General features: G+C 51.0%; 1 protein-coding gene across 1 annotated transcript in view; it reads right to left on the bottom strand.

The window, feature by feature from the left end:
• The window catches only part of Wnk2 (WNK lysine deficient protein kinase 2), a 102,852-nt gene that overhangs the window by 40,742 nt on the left and 42,436 nt on the right, over positions 1-19,674 (bottom strand). Inside the window, exons 5-10 of the mRNA XM_051194315.1 lie at positions 15,643-15,800; positions 12,349-12,437; positions 10,679-10,898; positions 6,223-6,514; positions 2,961-3,160; positions 16-171 (exon numbers count right to left, since the gene is read on the bottom strand). Of these exons, the coding sequence (XP_051050272.1) occupies positions 16-171; positions 2,961-3,160; positions 6,223-6,514; positions 10,679-10,898; positions 12,349-12,437; positions 15,643-15,800 (1,115 nt within the window). The remainder of the gene's footprint in view (positions 1-15; positions 172-2,960; positions 3,161-6,222; positions 6,515-10,678; positions 10,899-12,348; positions 12,438-15,642; positions 15,801-19,674) is intronic.

The following is a 19,674-nucleotide window of genomic DNA, read 5'->3' as shown; positions in this document are numbered from 1 at the left end:
AAGTGTCACACTCACCTGCTGGACTGGGGGTGCTGGCTGGCTTGGGCCTGTGGGTACAGGGGTGCTAGGTGGTGGTAGCACAGGAGTGAAGCTCATGGAAGGTTCTGGAAAATGCTGCTGGATGAGTGGAGGGCGGGCAGGGGGTGGCACAGGGCCCACTGACAGGCCAGGCTGCAGAGAATGTAGAAGCTATATTCAGGGGCTGCCCTTGGCCCTTCTTGTCCCTGTGCCCAGCCTCCTCTCCACCAGGAGCCCTGTTCCCAGGAAGGTGATTCTGCAGAAGCCAAGTGTGACAGCCCTACAACACCACCAACAATGCTGAAAGGCCACAGATGGCCACAGCTCACCCCGTGGAGTATTATGCAACCATGTAAAGAGATCATCACAGAGGTTTTTCAGCACCATGGAGAAAGACTCCTTAAGTGCTAGGCTGTGGGCCAAATATTTACAGAGACTATCCAGACTACAAAGGATGAACAAGTATGGATATTTCAGACTATGGAGAGATGGGAACACACAGCTTGTGGCTGCCGGAGAGGTAGCAGAACACACAAGCACAGGAACAAAACCAGAACAGTGAGGCCCTTGGCAAGGAGAGGCTCTTTGGAACTCAGCCACAAGGGGACAGAAACAGGGCCGTGCATAGAGAGGGCACTGGTCCATGCTGCTAGAAAAAGAATGGGAAGTCAGCTCAAGGGTGCCAAGGTTAAGGATTGCTGCTACTTTGTCAATATTCTGTAGGGGTTTTGTTTTGTTTTTTTGATTTTATGGGTATGATGTTTTGCTTGCATATATGGCTGTGTACCAGGCACATGCCTGGTACCTGAGGAGGTCAGAACTGGGCATCAGATCCCATGGTACGAGAGTTACAGATGGTTGTGAGCCACCATGTGTTACTAAGTTCAGCTCTCCAGGCTATTCAGTGTGCAGAGGCAGAGCCTAGAGTACTTATGGGAAAAGTGCTGGTTGTCCCGGATTTACTTCACAGCAATGAGGACCCTGGCAGTGGAGGTCTGCGGGGAAACATCTGAACACAAGGTCGTGGTTTGGAACAGGGTCTGATGTCCACTACTGTTCAACAGACTTCTCTAGGATGTGTTGTGTGGCACAGGGGTAGGGGTTTCCAAAACACATTCTCATTTCCTCCTGGGAAACAGGCATGTTTGGGATCAAGTCTCAGAGCTGGGTTTAGCTAAAGTTATAGATGAGTTGATCCAATAAGACCAGGCCAGGACAGACTCTGGCCACTGTCCCTGGCTCAGGAGCTTTGGCAGGGCCTGGTGACTCTTCACTCCTGATGGTCTCCCAGTTCCTCCTCCTCCTCATCTCTGTCTGTTTACCCCACTGGACCCCAGAGGCACATCGCCACAGCAGCCTTCTTCAGGAAATACAAAGAGGTCAGGATGTACCCTCTACAAGCCATCTTTTCTAAGTTGTCTTTACATCAAGAGGCAGGGAAAGAGGACCAAGAGCCCTGGTCCTGAGACTGCACCTGTGGTTTGTCTGCTCAGTCTCCTGATTCACATGTGGATGGTGAGATTGGCTGAATCAATGAGGACCCATAGGACAGCTAGTACATCCCTTGGCCCAAGGTAGCCCTAACTATGATTGAAGGTATGTGAGAGGCAGGCAGGACATTCTGGCTCAGCCCCAGCTCAGCAGCCTCTGGAGCAGCAAGTTCTCCTGTATGAAGTCTTTAGGCCATTTAAAAAAAAAAATCAAACCTCATTTCATTTTTTGAAATGGATAAAATTGCAAATGTGCACATCACAGTCAATCCCAGGGCTCAGGAAAGCAGAGGCAGACACAATCCTCAGTGTCAGTCGATTTTCCAGAAGGCCTGCTAGGCCCTTCTAACTGCTCAATCCCATGTGGACATGGGGAAGACAAGAACCTGTATACTCAGAGGGCAGAGATCATAGCACCAGCATTTAGCCGGTGCCAAGAAGCCACCACAGTCCAAGACTGTGTGACAACAGAAGCTACCAACTTACCAGTTAGGGGTTCCCAAGTGACTGGGGAAAAACAGAGCCCACTCATGGGGTCTAAATCACCATCTGAGGACTCAGCTCCACCACCCGGGTCACAGGCAAATTCTCTTAGGACTGTGTAACAAGCATTTTTCAATGTTTAGGAAAAAAATGCAAAAATCCAGGACTTGCCATGGGAGCACAAGGACTTGAGTTTGGATCCTTAGCACCTAGGTAAATGGGCAGGCAGCAAAGCACACCTGTGATCTCAGTTCTGGGAGGCAGGGACAGGAGGATCCTGGGGACTTGCTGGCCAGCCAGTGAGCTCCAAGCTGTCTGAAAAACTAAGGCACAGACTCCCAACATCGGTCTCAAGCCTCCACGTGTACCTGTAAGGGAGCACGTACCTGCACATGCCACACACACAAACATAAAACAAAAATGGATGCCCTGCTTAACCATTCCATCATCCACTTCCCAGACCTCACACACCACCTGTCAGGGATCCTCAAAGCCTGAGCCTCTCTTGCCTTGTTCATGCCCCTGACTTTCTACAGCTACCACTTTCTGAGGGAGACACACCAGGGGGTCTTGAATGTTCCCCAGGAGGCTGGGCAGAGATAACAATCCAAAGCTCCATTAGCACAAGGGTTACATTTCCATCATCGCTGGGAAAGAGCCCGATGTGCCAGAATCAGGCCCCTGTGTGCTATCAGTGACAAGCTCAGGATGAGGCTGGCTGGTTCTACCACAATTCCCCGAGCCAGGGGTACCCTAAGGCCTGTTCCTGGATACTCCACATTCTCTGTCCATCCAGTTCTTCTCATCTTGTAAGACTCTTCGGCTCCCAGCAAAGAGCGACCTCCATGGACTGCATGCATCTTCACATCTCCCAAGAGAAATATGGCTGGGAGCTCTAACCCTGACCATACTCAGCACAGCCTAGACGAGAGGTAAAGAGGCCAGAGCAGGGGTGGCTCTCAAACTTACCACAGTGGCCGGCTGCTGAAAGGCCCCTAGTGCAGGCAGGCTGTGGGTCAGGCCAGGCCCCTCACTCACAGGGGGGCTGCACACACAGGAGGCTGGGGTTGGAATCGTGTCCACAAGGGAGCTGAGCACCATACTCTGCTGGCTGCTCTGGGAGTCTGAGTACACAGTGGAGCCCTGGCCACTGTCGAAGGTGCTGTCCGCTGGGGAGGACAGAAGTAGAATTTAGTGTGTATACCTCTAAATGCCACCCCCTGGCACTGCAGGCAAGCATAGTGGCTTGTTCCTGGATTCTTTCTGCAAGACTAAGTCTTGGGTTGTTTTCATGAACACTGTCTAAGCTGCCACCTGCTACACAGCAAGCAGCATGAGGCCTGGGGCCTTCCGTGCCCCTGGCCTGATGCTGGGATAGGCAAGGTTGGCTAGCCCACCAGAAGCAAATCTCGTCATTCCCGGCCCACTCTGGTATGCAGGTGCAGAGACTGCCCTTCTCTGATGGTTCTTGGCGAGGCAGGCTGCCCACATAGTCAGTCAGTGAAGAGTGAAAACCGGAAACCCATCCGAAATGGCACTTTGAGTTTACTGCTTCCAGATTCTAAAAGCCTTTACAACTTGCTACCAAAACACCAACTATTTTCACAAGGGGCTGCATTTCAGAGTGAGTCCTCTGTCCACTGACAGTTTAAGCCAAGTGAGGGGTGAGTCTTGTGGCTCTGCACTAACAATTTTTCCAAAGAGTGATTTTAACCTAGGAAGACATAGGATGCTGAGGTTTAATTGGGCAAAACCAATTAGACAAGCAGCTCTAGTTTTTAATGAGCCAGCTGCTCATTAAGGTGACTATTTATACCTAGACAGACAGGAAGGGAGGAGGCAGAGAACAGAGTGGGGGAGGGGGGAAGGAAGGTGGTCCTCAGGCTAATGAGATTCAAGAGGCACCAACTCCAGCCATGTGTGCAACACTTTAAATATTGCAAGTGATTTGTATAGATTACTTGTATAATTAAAATTTCATTTGGGGATGGTTACCATCACCACACACACACACACACACACACACATACACACACACACACACACTAGTTGTGTTGTCATGGTCCTCAACTTAAGTGTTGTGGCAGTAGAAGCTACCTGCTCAGTTCAGTTGGGGCTATTGGAGGAAGAATATTGAAAGCTGGTGTGGCCCAACACAGGTGCATGAGAGTGTGTTGTGTATGAGTGTGTGCGCGTGCACGTGCAGATGTGTGTTGATTCTGTTAAGTGCAGGTCCTGCTCAGGCAATGTGTTGTCTGGCATCCTCATCAGCCATGAAAGCACAGAATGGACAACCACTGTCAAATTCTTGCAGCCAGGTGAGAAAATGAAGACAAAAAGCCCAGAGCAGATTGCAGAAGGCATTTGAGGGTGCTGTCCACTGCTGAGGAACGAGGAATGCAGGTGTGCTTGTATGTGTTCACATATGTATCTTCCCATCACATATGCAAACATATATGAGTATATTCATTTTTGTGTTTTGTTTTTGTTAAGACAGAGTTTCTCTGTGTAGCCCTGGTTGTCCTAGAACTCACTCTGTAGACCAGACTGGCCTCCAACTCAGAGATCTGCTGCCTCTACCTCCTGAGTGCTGGGATTAAAGGTATGTGTCACCACTGCCTATTGAGTATGTTCACGTAAATGTTCACACATGTATTTCCATGTGTGGAGGTGTACACGTTCTCATCCATGTGCGTGAATACCTGTACACCTGTGTCCACATGTGTATAGGTGTCAGTATGATATGTGAGATGTATGTGTGTGTATGTTTATATGCATGGATTCTCTGTATATAAGGGCATACACAGTGGGTATGCATCTGTACATATGTGCTATGTATCTGCCTCTGTGTCCACATGTGGATGATACATGCAGATCATCACTGAGAGACAGTTAAAAGAGCTGTAGCATCTGTTGCCTCTAGGAGGATAAGTGGCTGGCCTGTAAATCCTTAGTACTCATCGCCTACTCTCCAATCACTATGGGATTTTCTCATATTGGGTCACCCTGACCACAAGAGGGACATTGTTTAGAGGACCCAAACTGGGTCTCTTTAAAGTACAAATGCAGAGCTCAGCTTGGAGTGAAGGAAACAGTGGGCAAAGTACTTCAAAGTGAGGGCCACTCATCTGCATTTCAGTAGTCGTCTTGGAAGCTATTTGAGCCATGAGTGAAGGGGGTTGCATATTAAATAAACAGGGCTTCAGTCTTTCCACATGAAAGATCTCAAGTGTTGGCCCAGGCAGGTCGCTGGGTTCTGCTGATCTGCTCCAGGCTGGTTCCCAGAGTGGGCAAAGCCATGTCTCCTGTCTCAGCTCACTGCTGAATTTTCAAACACCGAAGGCAAACGGGACACAGACTGCCTATCCTGATAAGGTACTGGATACTCTCAGGACAGTCTCTGATGAAGCCTGCATCCAATCCACCTCAAGAGAAACAACATCCTGAAAATGGACAAATGGTCTCAGAAGCTTCTACTGAAGATGGTAGCAGAGACTGAAAATCCCAGTGATAAACACTCCTAGCCAAGACAGCCACCACTCAGTCCACTGCACAGCCACCCCTCCAAAAACTGGGTAATGGTACCTCACTTGGGCTTTGTAAGCTGCCATGATGCCAGGACTGCTCCTCTGAGAGAGAATAAAGAACCAGTTGCCAGTCCACAGATCCACAGGTGGAGCTGAGGAGGAACTGGCTCCCTCAGACCTTACTAGGCCATTGGACATCTGACCTGAGAAGCCAGACTCCAGCAAGCCTTAACCATCTGGTCACAACTCATTGAGGAATGTAGGGAAAATCCAATCCTTTTCCCAAAACAATTATCCATACCCCTCTAGGGCAGGCAGTGGGACTAAGCCTGGACTGGCCAAGGAACCAGGACCCGTGTGTCCTACCTAGCACCTGGAGGCCATCTGTTACCCTATCACCCTAGGACATGCCCTTAAAAGATCACTGTGTATTCTGGCACCAAGGTGGCTAGCAGGGAGTGACCCTGGAACAGGAGACCAAAGCCTGGTCAAAGCTTCAGGGGACCACCTACAGCTGGAACCAACTACCTAGCTACCCAAGGGCAGCCTGGAGCTCACCAGACTGAGGCAGGTACCTGCCTTTCTCACAAGTGTTGTAATAAAAAGATAAGCACTCTGTTTTGCTTTGCCCTGAAGCTGGTTATGCTTGTGGTGGTGGAAGGAAGGACACAGTGGGCTATGGTGACGCCATTCCAGGTACTTACAGGCTAAGGAGGTAACGCTAGCTGGTAAGGTAGGAGGCAGGAGATGCTGGTCAGCCTCAGGTTCCTCGGGTTCTGGCAGTCCAGGCTGCCCACTCTGTGCATGGTAGGTCACCTGGACCTGTAGGGGTACTGGCAGACCCTTGGCCTTGTCAGGGCTGCCCGAGTCCTTTGGCTCCTGAGACTGCAGTGCAGGCCAAATTCTCTCCCGGCGCCATTGTATTAGTGCTACCCGGTCACGGATGGACTTGGCCACAATCTTCACATCACTCTCATGGAAAAATCCAGAATCAATCTGCAAAGGCAGACATGTAGTCAAGCGTCTTGGGGATCAGCCATCCTTCATGTACCACTTACACATACAGACACACTGCTCAGGACCACCGCTACCATCTACTGTAGTTCCCTGGACTCCTCAGTTCCCGAATGAGTGATGACTCACAACGCCCGCCTGTGGAGTTCACAGACCCCAGCTGTGGGGTGGCAGTTCCTGCCCAGCAAATGTGCAAGGACCTAGAAAACCTTTACCAGCCTGGAAGGAGGAGACCCATTTGGTCATCAGAAAGCAGTATGAGAAACATTTGGGTCTGGCAAAATCCTAAACTCCCTTCACCAGGAGAGCATTCCACGGTCTCCAGTACACAGTGAGCTCACTGTGGCAAAGTCACTTCCTGAGACAGGGGTCCCTACTAAGGCTCTGTTCTGGCTCAACTATAGGGGCTGACTGGGACTAGTAGAAGTCAGGACTGGGTTCCTTCCCTTGGTGAAGACCTCAGTTGTAGAGAGACTGAGTGGGGTTCTGAACAGATAGCTCAATTTTAAGAAGACCAGAGTTCTGTTCCCAGCACCCATGCTAGGTGGCTCAAAACCACTAGTAATTCCAGCTCCAGGGGATCTAACACCCTCTTCTGGACTCTGGGTGCACAGCACACATATGTATTACCACTATCACCACCCCTATGCCCCATACACATAAACTAAAACAAATCTTTTTTAAAAGAAAGAAAAAAATAGATTTTTTTTTTTTTAAAGATAGGGTTTCACTGTGTATCCCTAGCTGGCCTGGAACTCACTATGTAGACCATGCTGGCCTTGAACTCAGAGATCTACCTGCTTCTGCTTCCTGAGAGCGGAGATTTAAAAAGGTGTACACCCCTATGACCAACAAGAAAAATAAATAAATTTTAGAAGAGACTAGGTGGGCTCTCGACTGAACACTGCAGGGTAGGGATACAGGGGGTGTCCTAGTGTGAGAACTGGCAATACCAAAAAACAGATGTGATGGGCAGCACAGCTAGAGGATGGTGGCTGTGTGGGTCAGCCAGGCTCCCCCACACAGGAAGGCAGGAATGTGGAATAGACCCGTGGCATATTCCTGACCACAGCTGGGTCCCTTCGCTATCAGTGAAGCAGATATGATCCCTGAGGCACAAGGGTGGCACTTGTGTATGAATGTGCTGCAGATAACATGTCCCTGTGAGCTGTGTCTACCCTGAGGGCCCAAACCAACATCCACAATCCTAAGAGGCCACAGGAAACCAGAGCTGCCACTGGCTCAGTAGCTCAGGGCTGGGCAGGAGAACAAGGAGGTTGAGCCAAGTGCCTGGACATGCTCAGGGAAGGACAGGGACGTGCAAAGTGACATGGGAGCTGGTACTGGGGCAAATCCAGGACATCTGAACATCAGAATGAGCAACAAACAGAGATGCTGCCAAGGGCGTTCCTACAAATCCTAGCACACATCTTCCCTAAGCAGACCACCTGTGGGGGCAAGAAGGACAGGTATCCTGCTGGAACCAGGGGGGCGTGGAGGGTCTCACCACCCTCCATTTCTTCCTTCCCATGACTGTCTCTGCATGTCCCCATCCCTCCCACTCCCCTTTTCTCTCAGGCATTACTGTTCTGGGTGAAGCCACACCATAAGCTGCTGTCTGTGGAGACCCACCAGCAGGGAACTTGGGTCCTTCGCTACATGATACCTTGATAAGCTTCCTGGGGTCAAGGACCCACCCCGAGGCCCACTAAGAGCATGGCAGAGCTATGATGGGCCCATGTGTGGCTGTTCACAAAACAGCCCTCATAGGGAGGATGTATGGCTTTCAATTTGTCACATGTGGCAACCAGGCTTGGTAGAATGGAGATACACATTGTTTATTATTATTGTTATTATTATTATTAATTTGGATTTTTGAGACAGGGTTTCTCTGTGTAGTCCCCTGCTGTTCTAGGACCTGCTTTGTAAACCAGGCTGGCCTCAAATTCAAAGATCCACCTGCCTCTGCCTCTGCCTCCTCAGTGCTGGTATTATAAAGGTGTGCGCCGCCGCCGCCACCACCACCACCTGGCATTCATTATTTAAGTTGATACAAGTCATGTCCTTTCTACATGGATGCCCTTTTTATAGACCGAATGCCTTATAATGGAAAGAAAATGCAGTTGGAGGCAGAGCGGGGAGAAGGAGATAATGTGTGTGTAGGTAGGGAGATTCAGGAGGGGGTGCTAGGCCCAGGGACTTCCCTGGGACTGATGTGGGGACATAGCCTGGGAGTTCAGCCAAATGCCAGGGACCAACTGAGGTGACTGACCCACAATGGCCCTATCCTGTGGGAAGCCCTGTCCTCTACGTTATGACAGGATAGAGCCTTGGGTGTCAGCTGTTTCAGAAGCAGCTAAGAAGCACCCAGAAAGGATACACAGGGTACAGTTGGGTTAGGACACTGTCTTCAGGGAACTGAACACAACCCGGGAAAGCTAAGGTCTGGGTGGAGCCCGGACACTCAGAATCTACCTGTCAGGGATCCTGAACATCATCCTGGACTGACCACCCATGCTGCAATCACTCACACACACCCTTATCATATTGTAGCCATCCTGTGGCCCTTGATCTCAAGGCTCAGCTCCAAAATCCCTCATGCTCTGCCTGGCCCAGTACAGAGCAGGCAGAATCACATTTGTAATGCAGCCCTGGCCTCGTTTGAAGGCAAGAGATGATATTTTACTTGAAGAGACTCAGTCATGTTGAAACCACAATGACCAATCACAATCCCCATTTTTACCTCTGGTGGCCCCCAAAGACACTCCTTGCAAGGTCAGAACAGTGTGGTTTCCCCAGGGCTCCTTCATCTGATACACACAGGAGACTCCCTCTAATCCTCCTTCCCATGTCTTCCATTCCCCGGGCCAGTACCAACTGAACAGTACTGCATCCACAGTATGTTCTCAGGAAGTGGTAGACACTAAACCCTGGCTGCCACACTGTCTGCAGCTGGCATGCCACCTCACATGATGCTTACTGTTCTCAATAAAAAGCATGGAGAGACGGCCATTAGCATTCGAGAATAGCAACATGTGTGCTGGTAACCAGCTGAACTGGAAAAACACAGTATACCATATATAGGTACCACTGGCCACAACCGTGAGCCATGTAAGGTCCTCCAAGAGCATGGAGCTAAAGAGTCCCATGAGATGTGTTCAGAGCAGAAGCTCCTCTGGCGGGGATGGGATCGGAGGCAAGCTTTGTAAAGAGGGTGGGTGGACCAGGTCACATGGGTGACCATTTTGTGCCCCTTGGGGTGATGGTACAGCCTTCCCCAGAGAAGCCAGCCTCGGCTTTAGCTCGGCAATAGTATGCCACATCCATCCTCTTCCATACTACACCACACAGCTGCTGCACAGGAAGATGCAGCCCTGTCTAGAACACCAGCAGTCGTTGGAGGTCTCTTCCCTCCAGAAGCTGGACCCGAGACCCCATCCTGCAGCTGTGGCACCGACACCATGGGACAACTTTACCCCAGCCGTGTCTCACACTAAGTGTCTCCTTTCCACCCCAGCTCCCCAGGAACCATGGATGCTGAGCCCTGCTGCCAGGCGACTTCTCTCTTCCTGCATTGACCTCTGTGTAAAAATTAAACTCGCCATGTACTTTACACGTTGTAGAGTCCCCTCCTGAGGCCCAGTATGACATCCCAGGCAGAGAGAAGTCCCCCTCCTCACCCACAAGTCGGGCAGTAGGACACACCTGTGCTCTTCCATCACCCCTTGAGGTGTTAATGTAACAGGACCCAAAACAATACAAGAGCATCTCCACCACAGGAGGGATTGTTCAAAGCCACAGCCCTGGGACAAGCTGGCAGGAGCTCGGTTAAGGCAAGCAAGGCCCTTCACTCCCTCCCCCTTACCATCTGATTCTTTCCCTGAACAATGTCCCAGATGCTCCTCTCGTTTCCCAGGTCCTGCACAGTGGAGATCCTTAGCCCTCCTGTCACTGTACACACCTGACCACACAGCAGGGACCCCAAACCCTTTCTCAGGACTGTCCCCAGCCCTCCCAGGCATGCTGGCCATTTCCCTGGGGGGGGGGGGTGCATGCCCTTCAGGAAAAGCAATTGATTTGTGATTTTTTGTTTTTTAAACTCAAACTCGCCCAAGGGTAGTCTGGGCCCCTTTGCGTACACATTACCATTTCCTGGGCCACCTCATCAGGGGTCTCTTTCTCCAGGTCAAAGGTAAACTCTATGGCTCCATTGTCTTTGGGCTTGCCCTTCAGTTTCTTGGGGTCTTCCACCCAAAGCCGCAGGGCTATGGTAGACTTCCTGCCATGGTCCTCCTCTGCAAGTTCCACCCGGACGCCTGTGTCTTCCGCAAAGAAGGCATGGCTCAGTAGGTCCTTGATCTCATATCTGGAGGGAGAGCAATTCCCAGATAAGGCTCAGGGCAAGGGGCTTCCACACCCATCTACATATCTAATATCTACATATCTAATATCTAATATCAGGTCACCACCCAGCACCCAGCAGGTTACGTTAGAAGGTTCTCCCACTGCATTCCAGTTGGGCAGGCTCTGCCCGCAAGGTAGGACACGGGTATGCACACCAGCAGTCCTTAATTTCCAGTAGATGCTGAGAAATTAGCATCTGATATGCTCTTGTTTCTTTTTTTTTTTCTTTGTCCTTTTTTCTTTTTTCCCGAGACTGGATTTCTCTGTATTGTTTTGGAGCCTGTCCTAGAACTAGCTGTGTAGACCAGGCTGGCCTCAAACTCACAGGGATCCGCCTGCCTCTGCCTCCTGAGTGCTGGGATCAAAGGCGCGAGTCACCAACACCTGCTCATGCTCTTATTTCTTGTCACAATGTTTTAAGACATCTACCTCCCCCAAAAGAAATCACCCCCTGTACCAGGCCATCTGCTAGGCAGATAGAAACCCTGCTGAGGTGCAGGTGAGTGCTCTATCCACATCAGAGACTCCTGGCTTGGGGAATGAGAGGAAGTAGAATCCCAAACACACAAAGAACCCAGGGTCCCTGGGCCTCGCTGTAGCAACAAGGTTAGCAGGGAGGAAGGGGGTGTGGAAGAATAGAGGCAGACAGAGAGAAGTAAGGACTTGCTAGACCTAGGGGTTTGAAGCAAGAACCCAGCCATGGGAGGCTCCATCCAGGGGGCCAGGTCATCTGGCACTGGGTGTTACTAAACGATCACTTCCAGCTGCAGGAAGTCATGCCTCCCAAACACACATCGCACCCACCGGGTCTGGTCTGTTCTCTAGTACAAATGAACTGATCATGCAGCATCCTCAATTGTAAATTGGGCAATGAACACCAGCTACCCATCCCTGTCTACTGGTGAGAATGTTGTGTGGATGGGTGAGTACACCCCAGCTTGTTTTGAGGGCTAGGAAGGCACCCCTAGCTTCCTGGTTGTCCATCCGGGAAGGGCAGTCCTGTTTTGAGGAATTGGCTTTGTAGAGCAACTGGGGAGATCCAGAGATGAAATCTGCAGCCTGAGAGATGGACAGATAAGTACGCTCCTACATACAGCCCGCTGACTGTTCATTAGAGCTGACAGGACTGAGGCACATGAGGAACCTGGGTGTGGAGATGTTCCTTAAGGTCATGGAAATGGGGACAGAGCAAGGGTCTGGGTACCCAGCACTTCAGGCTGGGTTAGGAGCTTATCTCAGGAGGCAGGAAAGGATGTGAGCGCTACATGGCTCACAGCAACTGACAAGCCTGGTATCACATAGCTTGAGTCAGTCTGCCTGACCTGGGAAGTTCGCAGGGAGAATGCAGCCCCAAATGCCAGCTGGACCAACATCAGCTGGAGAACACCGGAGCCCAGGGTGCCGGAGCTCACCTTTCCTCTTTGTTCTTGCAGATGCACTCTCCGATGATCTCCTTGATCTCCGGATCGTGCACCTTCTCGAAGCTGGCCGGCTTGATGCCCTGAGAACAGAGCAGAGTTATCTGCCACCACCCAGAGCCAGAAGCACCATCCACAACACCCCAGTGTCTCCCATGGCTCAGTACCCAGGGTACTTCCCAGCCTGAGTCCTGGGACCCAGCAGAATCTAGGGCCTCATTGAGGGTGGAGCTGTGTTCCGAGAAGCTGAGAGGGCTATGAGGCCGAGTTCTAGAAAGGAAAGTGTGATAATGAGCCCATATCTATAATCTCCCCAAGCCTTTCCTTAAAACCAAGATGAGTAACTCCTCAGCACCACAGATCTTGGCAAAGAAACACCCAGGGCCTTCAGGCTGAGCCTGAGGGGATACGGTAATGGTGCACTGTGTGATTACACAAAAACCACTAGGAACGCTAGAAGGCAAGAAGTCAACAGAAATGTGCTGCAAGTTAGAGGCAAGGGGTGGGGGTAAAACTCACAGCAGCCGTTCAGTAGTGGGGAGAAGAACCCTTCTCGTAACAGGCAGAAATTATAGATACAAACAACTGACTAGAAATGGAACCCTCACAGAAGAGAAGACAGCACAGCAGAGCTGTTGGAAATGGAGCAGAGGAGCAAATGGACACACAGCTCTGTCCCCTACACTTGAGAATCTGTGACCCGCCAGGGTGCAGGCTGGCACAGGACATACATAAAGGCAGGGCTCCAGAAGGGCAGGGTGGGAGCAGGGAGGGAAAAGACACTCTTGACACACATGATGGCTTAGGCAGTCAATGGTCGCTATGTAAGCACCTGGACCTGAGTTCAGATGTCCAGCACTCAGGTAGAATCCAGGCTTGCTGGCATGTGACTATAACCCCAGCACTGGGAGAGGCAGAGACAGTCAGATCATGGGGACTCACAGGACAACCAGTCTACAGCTCTAGGTTCAGTTGGAGACCCTGTCTCAAAAAGTAATGTGGAGAGTCAATTGAGGAAGACACCTTGATAACTTCTGGGCCCCACGCATGCCTGAATGGGTGAAAACACTCGCAGGCACCTGCTCACACAAACACACACACACACACGCACACACACACACACACACACAAACTAACACACACAAAAACTACATGGGGAAACAGACACACAGACACACACACACACAGAGACAGACAGACAAGACAGAACATACTAGAGAAATGATAGTCAAGATGTTTCCAACTTGAATGAAAACTCTAGGCCTATGGATACATCACATTCAAGCCCCAGGCTTGAAAGCAGAAGGGGTAAGAATCAGACCAGTGACAGGAAGCCTTGCGACAGTCTAAGCTCTTCCCTTCAGCACAAGACCAGAGGCCAATGTTCCTCACACTCAGGTCTGGAGAGGACATCTTGGGTGTGTAAAGCATCCCCAGCTCAAACTCAGGCCAAGGACCCCCATCCATGTTGTCACAAGGACCACATCTGGCAAAGACATGTGGCACAAGCTCCACCTTGGCTGCAGATGCTGATGCTGCAGCTGAGGCTTCAGATCCAGCAGCGAGTGTCCACAAATCTGTTCCTCTCCTTGGCCACAGAGACTCTGGAGCAGAGCCCCCAGAGCCTCCCATACAAGCTGGCCCTCAGCTTGGTGAAGAGCCTCAGCCACAGTGGTCTCCACACTTCCCACAGAGTCAAGCCTCTCAACCCACACCTGGGCTTCTCCACACCAACCCCTCCCCAGAGAGTCAAGAGCACTGTTTGCGGTCACTGCTTCTGGCCAGAGGCCAGGAGGAGTCTTGCGAGAGAGGGAACCACTGACCACTCAGAGAGCAGGATAGCTCCCATATCAGAAGCAGGAGCTGGCAGGGTTCATCTACAATCTGCTCAATTGCAGGGGGAAGGAAGCAACTAATTACAAAAAATAAAATACCCTGAAGGCTTCAACCCTCCCAGGCTTCATCCTTCAACAAGATTCAGTCTTTAAAAAACTACCATTTTTGTTTTACCCAGAGAATAGAAAGCATAAAGGAGGAAGGGAGGGAGGGAGAAGAAGGGGATGATAGAAGAAGTGAAATTCACTGCTGAGCCTGGCTGTTGAAGCCCCACTTGAGGCAGACAAGAGTAAAGAATCCCAGAAGGTCTAGCCTTGTGCTGTCTGCTAGCCAGAATGAGGGGCATGTCCAGTCTTCTGCCTAAGATACCCCTTCCTGTCCCCAGCCCAGATTACAAACCACTCCCTACCATGTACAGGACAAGCCTGAAGCCCAAGGTTCCTTTCCCATATGCCACACGATACCACTAAGATCTCTCTGGCCTTCAACACCCTGCTTGGCATATAGCCCCTGACTCCCTGAAGTAACTTTATACCTGTGTGGGCTTCTGGACCAGGCACCACCCTGAGGCTCTTGCCTGTCATCGCCTATCTACAGTGCACACAGGAGAAGCTCAGGGCAACTCAAGTGACATAATTTGGACCTAACAGCAAAAGGCAAGAGCTGCACACCATCTGCAAGAGGGGGCTCATCAGGGTGGATGGGCCTAGGGTGGAGCTGCATGGGTGCCTGGGCGCGCGTGGCTCCCCACCCTCCTGCAGCAGTAACCTCTGCCACACAGGCACCTGGAGTAGAGACGAACAGACAAAGCACAGGGTCCCACTGGACTGCCAGAGGAGGATGCAGGAAGGACTCTGGGGGGTCACAACAGCCAAGGTCAGAGGACAGCCCAAAGGCCTGCTGGCCTCTCCTTGACAGAAAGGATGACAGAGACTTCATGAGAGCCAACACAGAAGAGCCCGACCCAGCTGCTCCACCTCAGAAGCTGTGTTTGTTTCACCAGCGCAGGGGCCACCACAGTGAGAAAGGACAGCCCGATCTGTTTGCACAGCTGAAGCCTCCGAATCAACTCCAAAATCACAGTGACAGCAATACAGGGAGTGAGGCTCCCAGGCTGCCCGGTGCTGACAGCTGCCTAGAGACGTGCTTGGCTAAGACGACGGCTTGGCAAGAAGGAGAGCAAACTGGGATCCTAAGATAAAGAAGATGGGGCTCCCTGGCAGGGGCGCACTTGCTGGAAGGAAACCTCAGCAGAGCTGCAGTCTCCCAAGCCTCGGTTTCCTTCTTCCTGGGTCTCCGTGTAGGTAACAGACCCCAGGGCCAGACTTCTCACCCAGGCAAGCCTCAGGGTCCCCACTGTAGGGTGTCCATGCTTACTCCTTTTCTTACACAACTGCCCAAAGGACTAATGGAGGCAGTGTCCTTACTAACAAGGCGGCTGAGTAGACTCACACAGGTGACCTTGCGATAGATCTGGGCAGCGTTCTGGCACTCCGAATAGGGATACTCTGAGGTGGCCATCTCCAGCATGCACATCCCGAAGGCGTAGACATCAACTGACTCGTCGTAGTGCTCCTCGTACATTTCAGGTGCCATGAATTCAGGGGTACCTGTACCAGGAGTAGCAGACACAGCTATTACTGATCCTGGCCCCTTGGCCCCATTAGATGCTCCCAGCCTCCTCCATTACCTGTCGCTTACCACATTCAGGACGCCAGTAAGGCCAGCGGGCCCCAGGATTCAAGCAGATGTGCCCTACAAACTGAAGTGTCCAAAACCTCACTGTATAGCTCAGGGCTAGACACCAGTTTTTAGTACAATTCCAACCCACAGGGTTGGAAAACAGAGCATCCTGGCGGGCATGCCTATTATTTGAACACACCCTGGCTTATGTGTGGATACTGTGCATCTGAAAACAAACAGGTCAGCACCAGCCAGTTCTCAAGTCTCCCCAGAGATGACATAAACCTTTGGTTACTCCAAAGCTGCCTCTAATTGCAAAACCCAAGAAGGCCCCAAGTGTCCCCAGAGAGGTTTTTGGAGTATAACTAACAATAATTGTGACATGCAAATACCACTTTGGGGGACGGTGAACAAATGGCACCCACCTGGCACATCCCACAGAGATGTTAAGTAAAGGTTGGCTTGCAATGTACCAAACACAGTAAAAGATGAGGACTTCTTGTAACACAACAAACACGGTAAGAGTAAAACGATGCTTGCTGTGGCAGCAGGAACATGTATGCACATGCATGTGGAGCCCAGAGGATAACCTCATGCTGTCATTTCTCAGGTGCCATCCCCTGCATCTGGTTTTCTCCTTCTCCTTTGAGTCAGGGTCTCTCACTCCCCTGGAGCTGAGTAAGCTAGCTAGCTAGCCAGTGACAGAAAGCAACACCAATACACAATAAACAAACTGAATGAATGAATAAATAAAATAGACCACCTTTTAATTAAAATTCAGCTAGTCTAGCTAGCCTGCTTGCTTTGAGGGTTCCATCTCTGCTTCCTGACTCATGGGATCACAGGCAGGCTGCCACTCTACCTGGCTGTCACTCTATCTTACTTTGTGGTAAGTGCTGGGGACCTGAACTCCAGTAGTCAAGCGTAGGTGGCAAACGCTTTAACCTCTAAGCAGCCCCATGTTGGGGGTCTCTTGCCCATTTTTTTCAGTTTAATATACATTGTGAGTCTAACCAAAACATGAAGAAATATAAAAAAAAAAGTTTGGATTCATATAAAAGAACACAGACTGTAGAAAAAGTGCATCAGAGATAGCAGCGGCAGGAAGAGGCCTGGTGCTGAGAACTTTCATCCCACCCCTTGTCACAGAGTAGTGAACGCATTTCTTAGACCACAGAATGCATGACAGAGAGGTCCCAGGCAGGGGTAGTCTACAAGTGGATCGGAGCCCAGGCCCTTCCCACCCCTTCACATGTCCCTGAGACCCCAGTACACCCTGAGGGGTTACATGGGTCTAGAGCACAGTGGCCACTCAGGAGGGTCCGCCATGGTGGCAGCTGCCTCACAGCGAATGGGACAGCTGTCCTGGCCGAAAACCCCAAGTGTGAGGAAGGAAAGGCTCCCTCCCTAGGGCCACTTCTATTGCCCATAATGCCACCCCATGATGCCTCTGCCAGGGACTGTGTGGGACAAGTTGTCCTGTGATAACAAGGGAAACCACAAAGCCTTTTCCTGCTGGAGGGGCCAACAAAGAGATGCCAGGGGTGTGTCCTGGGCCCTAGACAGGACTGTGACAAAAGTCCAGCTTCCAGGACTTTGAGCTGGGCCAGCCACTCCTTAGCACACACAGGGGCCCCCACTCTTCTAGCAGAGACTCTACTCACTAGCTGGCCACATGGCATTAGGGTGAACAGACAGCAGTATCCCCGGACTTGGACTCTGTAGGCACTGGCAAGCACCAAAGATCCTGCTCTGTAAGAAGTATCCCAGACAACCTGCTCTGGGAAATGGGTTGAGTTGGAACTAGCATAGGAGGCCTAATAATCCCTGAACATGAGTGCAGTTGACTCATTCTTCCTTTCCATCTTACCAATTAAATCTGAATTTTAGAAATAGCATGTACATGTGTTCAAGCACACACATGCATTATACACATGCAATTGTCGGGTGGCTGTCCCATCTACTGACCTATTTCATGTTCAGCCCTCAGCTGCACAGTACCTTACCCTGGGCCCAAGGCAGCCCAGGTACGCCCAGGTCCCTGCAGATGCGTCCATGTAAAAGTAAAAGTCTAAGTCCCCACCCCACCCAGCCCAGGCCCAGCTGTTTTGCCAGGGGCTAGGGAACTTCCTTACACCATTGCTCACCAAGCTCCTCATGCCAGAGTCAGGCAACACCTGCGGTACAGCCCTTGGCCACCTTCTTCTAATGGAGAAGTAATGTTAGCTGTGGTTACAAGGCATCTCTGCCCCCTAATGAACAGGAGAACGTGTGCTGAAGCCTGGTGGTGGAGTAGGGAGAGACCCATTCTAGCTTAACCCTATAGCCCATGAGTCTATAATGAAAGACAGGACTCAAAAGCTCTATCTCCTGGATTTCCCTTATCTTTTTGATTTTTGTTATAACAAGAACAAATTAACAACTAGCCCTTGCCCATCTCCTCACTGGGCAGGCAGAATCTATCTCCACCTCCTAGGCGGACCCTACACTGCCTGGAACTCCTTTATTACTTAGTGTTACATCCACATGGTACCCAACAGCCAGGCCCCCTCCTTCTCTCTACCTGGATGCCAAGCCCATCCAGGACCAACCTGTTGCTCTTTTAGCTATCCTCAATTCAACCTGGCCTCTTTCCCATTTCAGTCTTCAAGGGCAAATTTACAAAACCTTATCAGAAACTGCCCAGAGCTCAGGACCAGGGTCCCCACAGAGCCCTGGTCACCAGGACGGAATACCACATGGGCCTTCACCTGTCTCCACTATTTCAGAGATCGGCAAAGCAAGGTCTCGGTCAATCCCTGCTCCCTATCAGCTCCAAGAAGGCCTCTTGGGTCAGACACCCACAGCCCCAAGGCTCTGCTTTGGCTATAACACAGGCACTATGATATCTACTTCATTCTCAGATCATGCAAAAGGGGGCATGGGGATCTCTGGGCGTGTCTGTGATGGGCTTTCTGAATTGAGTTTCTTGAGTTAGGAAGGCTCATGCGGCCATCCCATGCGCTGGCATCCTAGACCACCACACAAGAGGAGGAAGGGATCTGAGTGCCAGCATTCATCTTCTACTAACAGGCCCAAGGAGAAGCTCCATTTGCAGAACCTGGGGTTACCAGGGTAACAAGCCCCCACCTGGCCTCGGCATTCCCAGATGCTGGTACTTAGGGGGAACAGGACTCTGCAGCAGCGCCCATGGGAATCCCCCAAAGTGAGCCCCGCTTCTCCTCCCCCGCCCCACGAGAAGCATCTTGACATACTCCTGTTCCTAGGCTTCCTAATTTAACTTCCTGGGCTTCATTAAACAAAAGCCAGGGTCTCAAAGGACACCCCACAGAGCTGGGTACTCATGAGGGTTCAGTGCCTTCCTGGGCCTTCCAGAAACACCTGGCCTTCCTCTCAACTTACTCTTATCACCCAAGCCAGAAACAGGAGGCCTTGTTTCCAAAAAGCCAAAGAGCTCACAGCTGTGGGACATGGGCACTCAGCTTCCTTAAGTGGAATGAATTTTGCTCTGAACATTCATTTCTGAGGTGGGTCCTTCTATCACCTGTCAGAGTCTAAGGCTTGCAAAACAAAACCTGGCTAGAAACTTCCCAGAGCTCAGAGCCAGACTACAACACCCCACAGCCCCGAGCCCCCAACCATTTCTCTTCTTTTTATGTGAAGAGGGGTGTGTGTGTGCGCACACGCATGCACGTGTTTGTGGTGTGTGTGTGGTGTATGTATACATGTACACACACAAAAGTCAGATGATGTCTGGTGTCCTGCCCTGTCAGTCTCCACCTAGTCTCTTGAGACAGGATG

This window comes from Phodopus roborovskii, unplaced genomic scaffold (genome assembly GCF_943737965.1).
Source record: "Phodopus roborovskii unplaced genomic scaffold, PHOROB, whole genome shotgun sequence".
NCBI lineage: Eukaryota > Metazoa > Chordata > Mammalia > Rodentia > Cricetidae > Phodopus > Phodopus roborovskii.
Note: the sequence above shows the minus strand (reverse complement) of the source record. Positions and strands in the feature narration are given on the sequence as shown.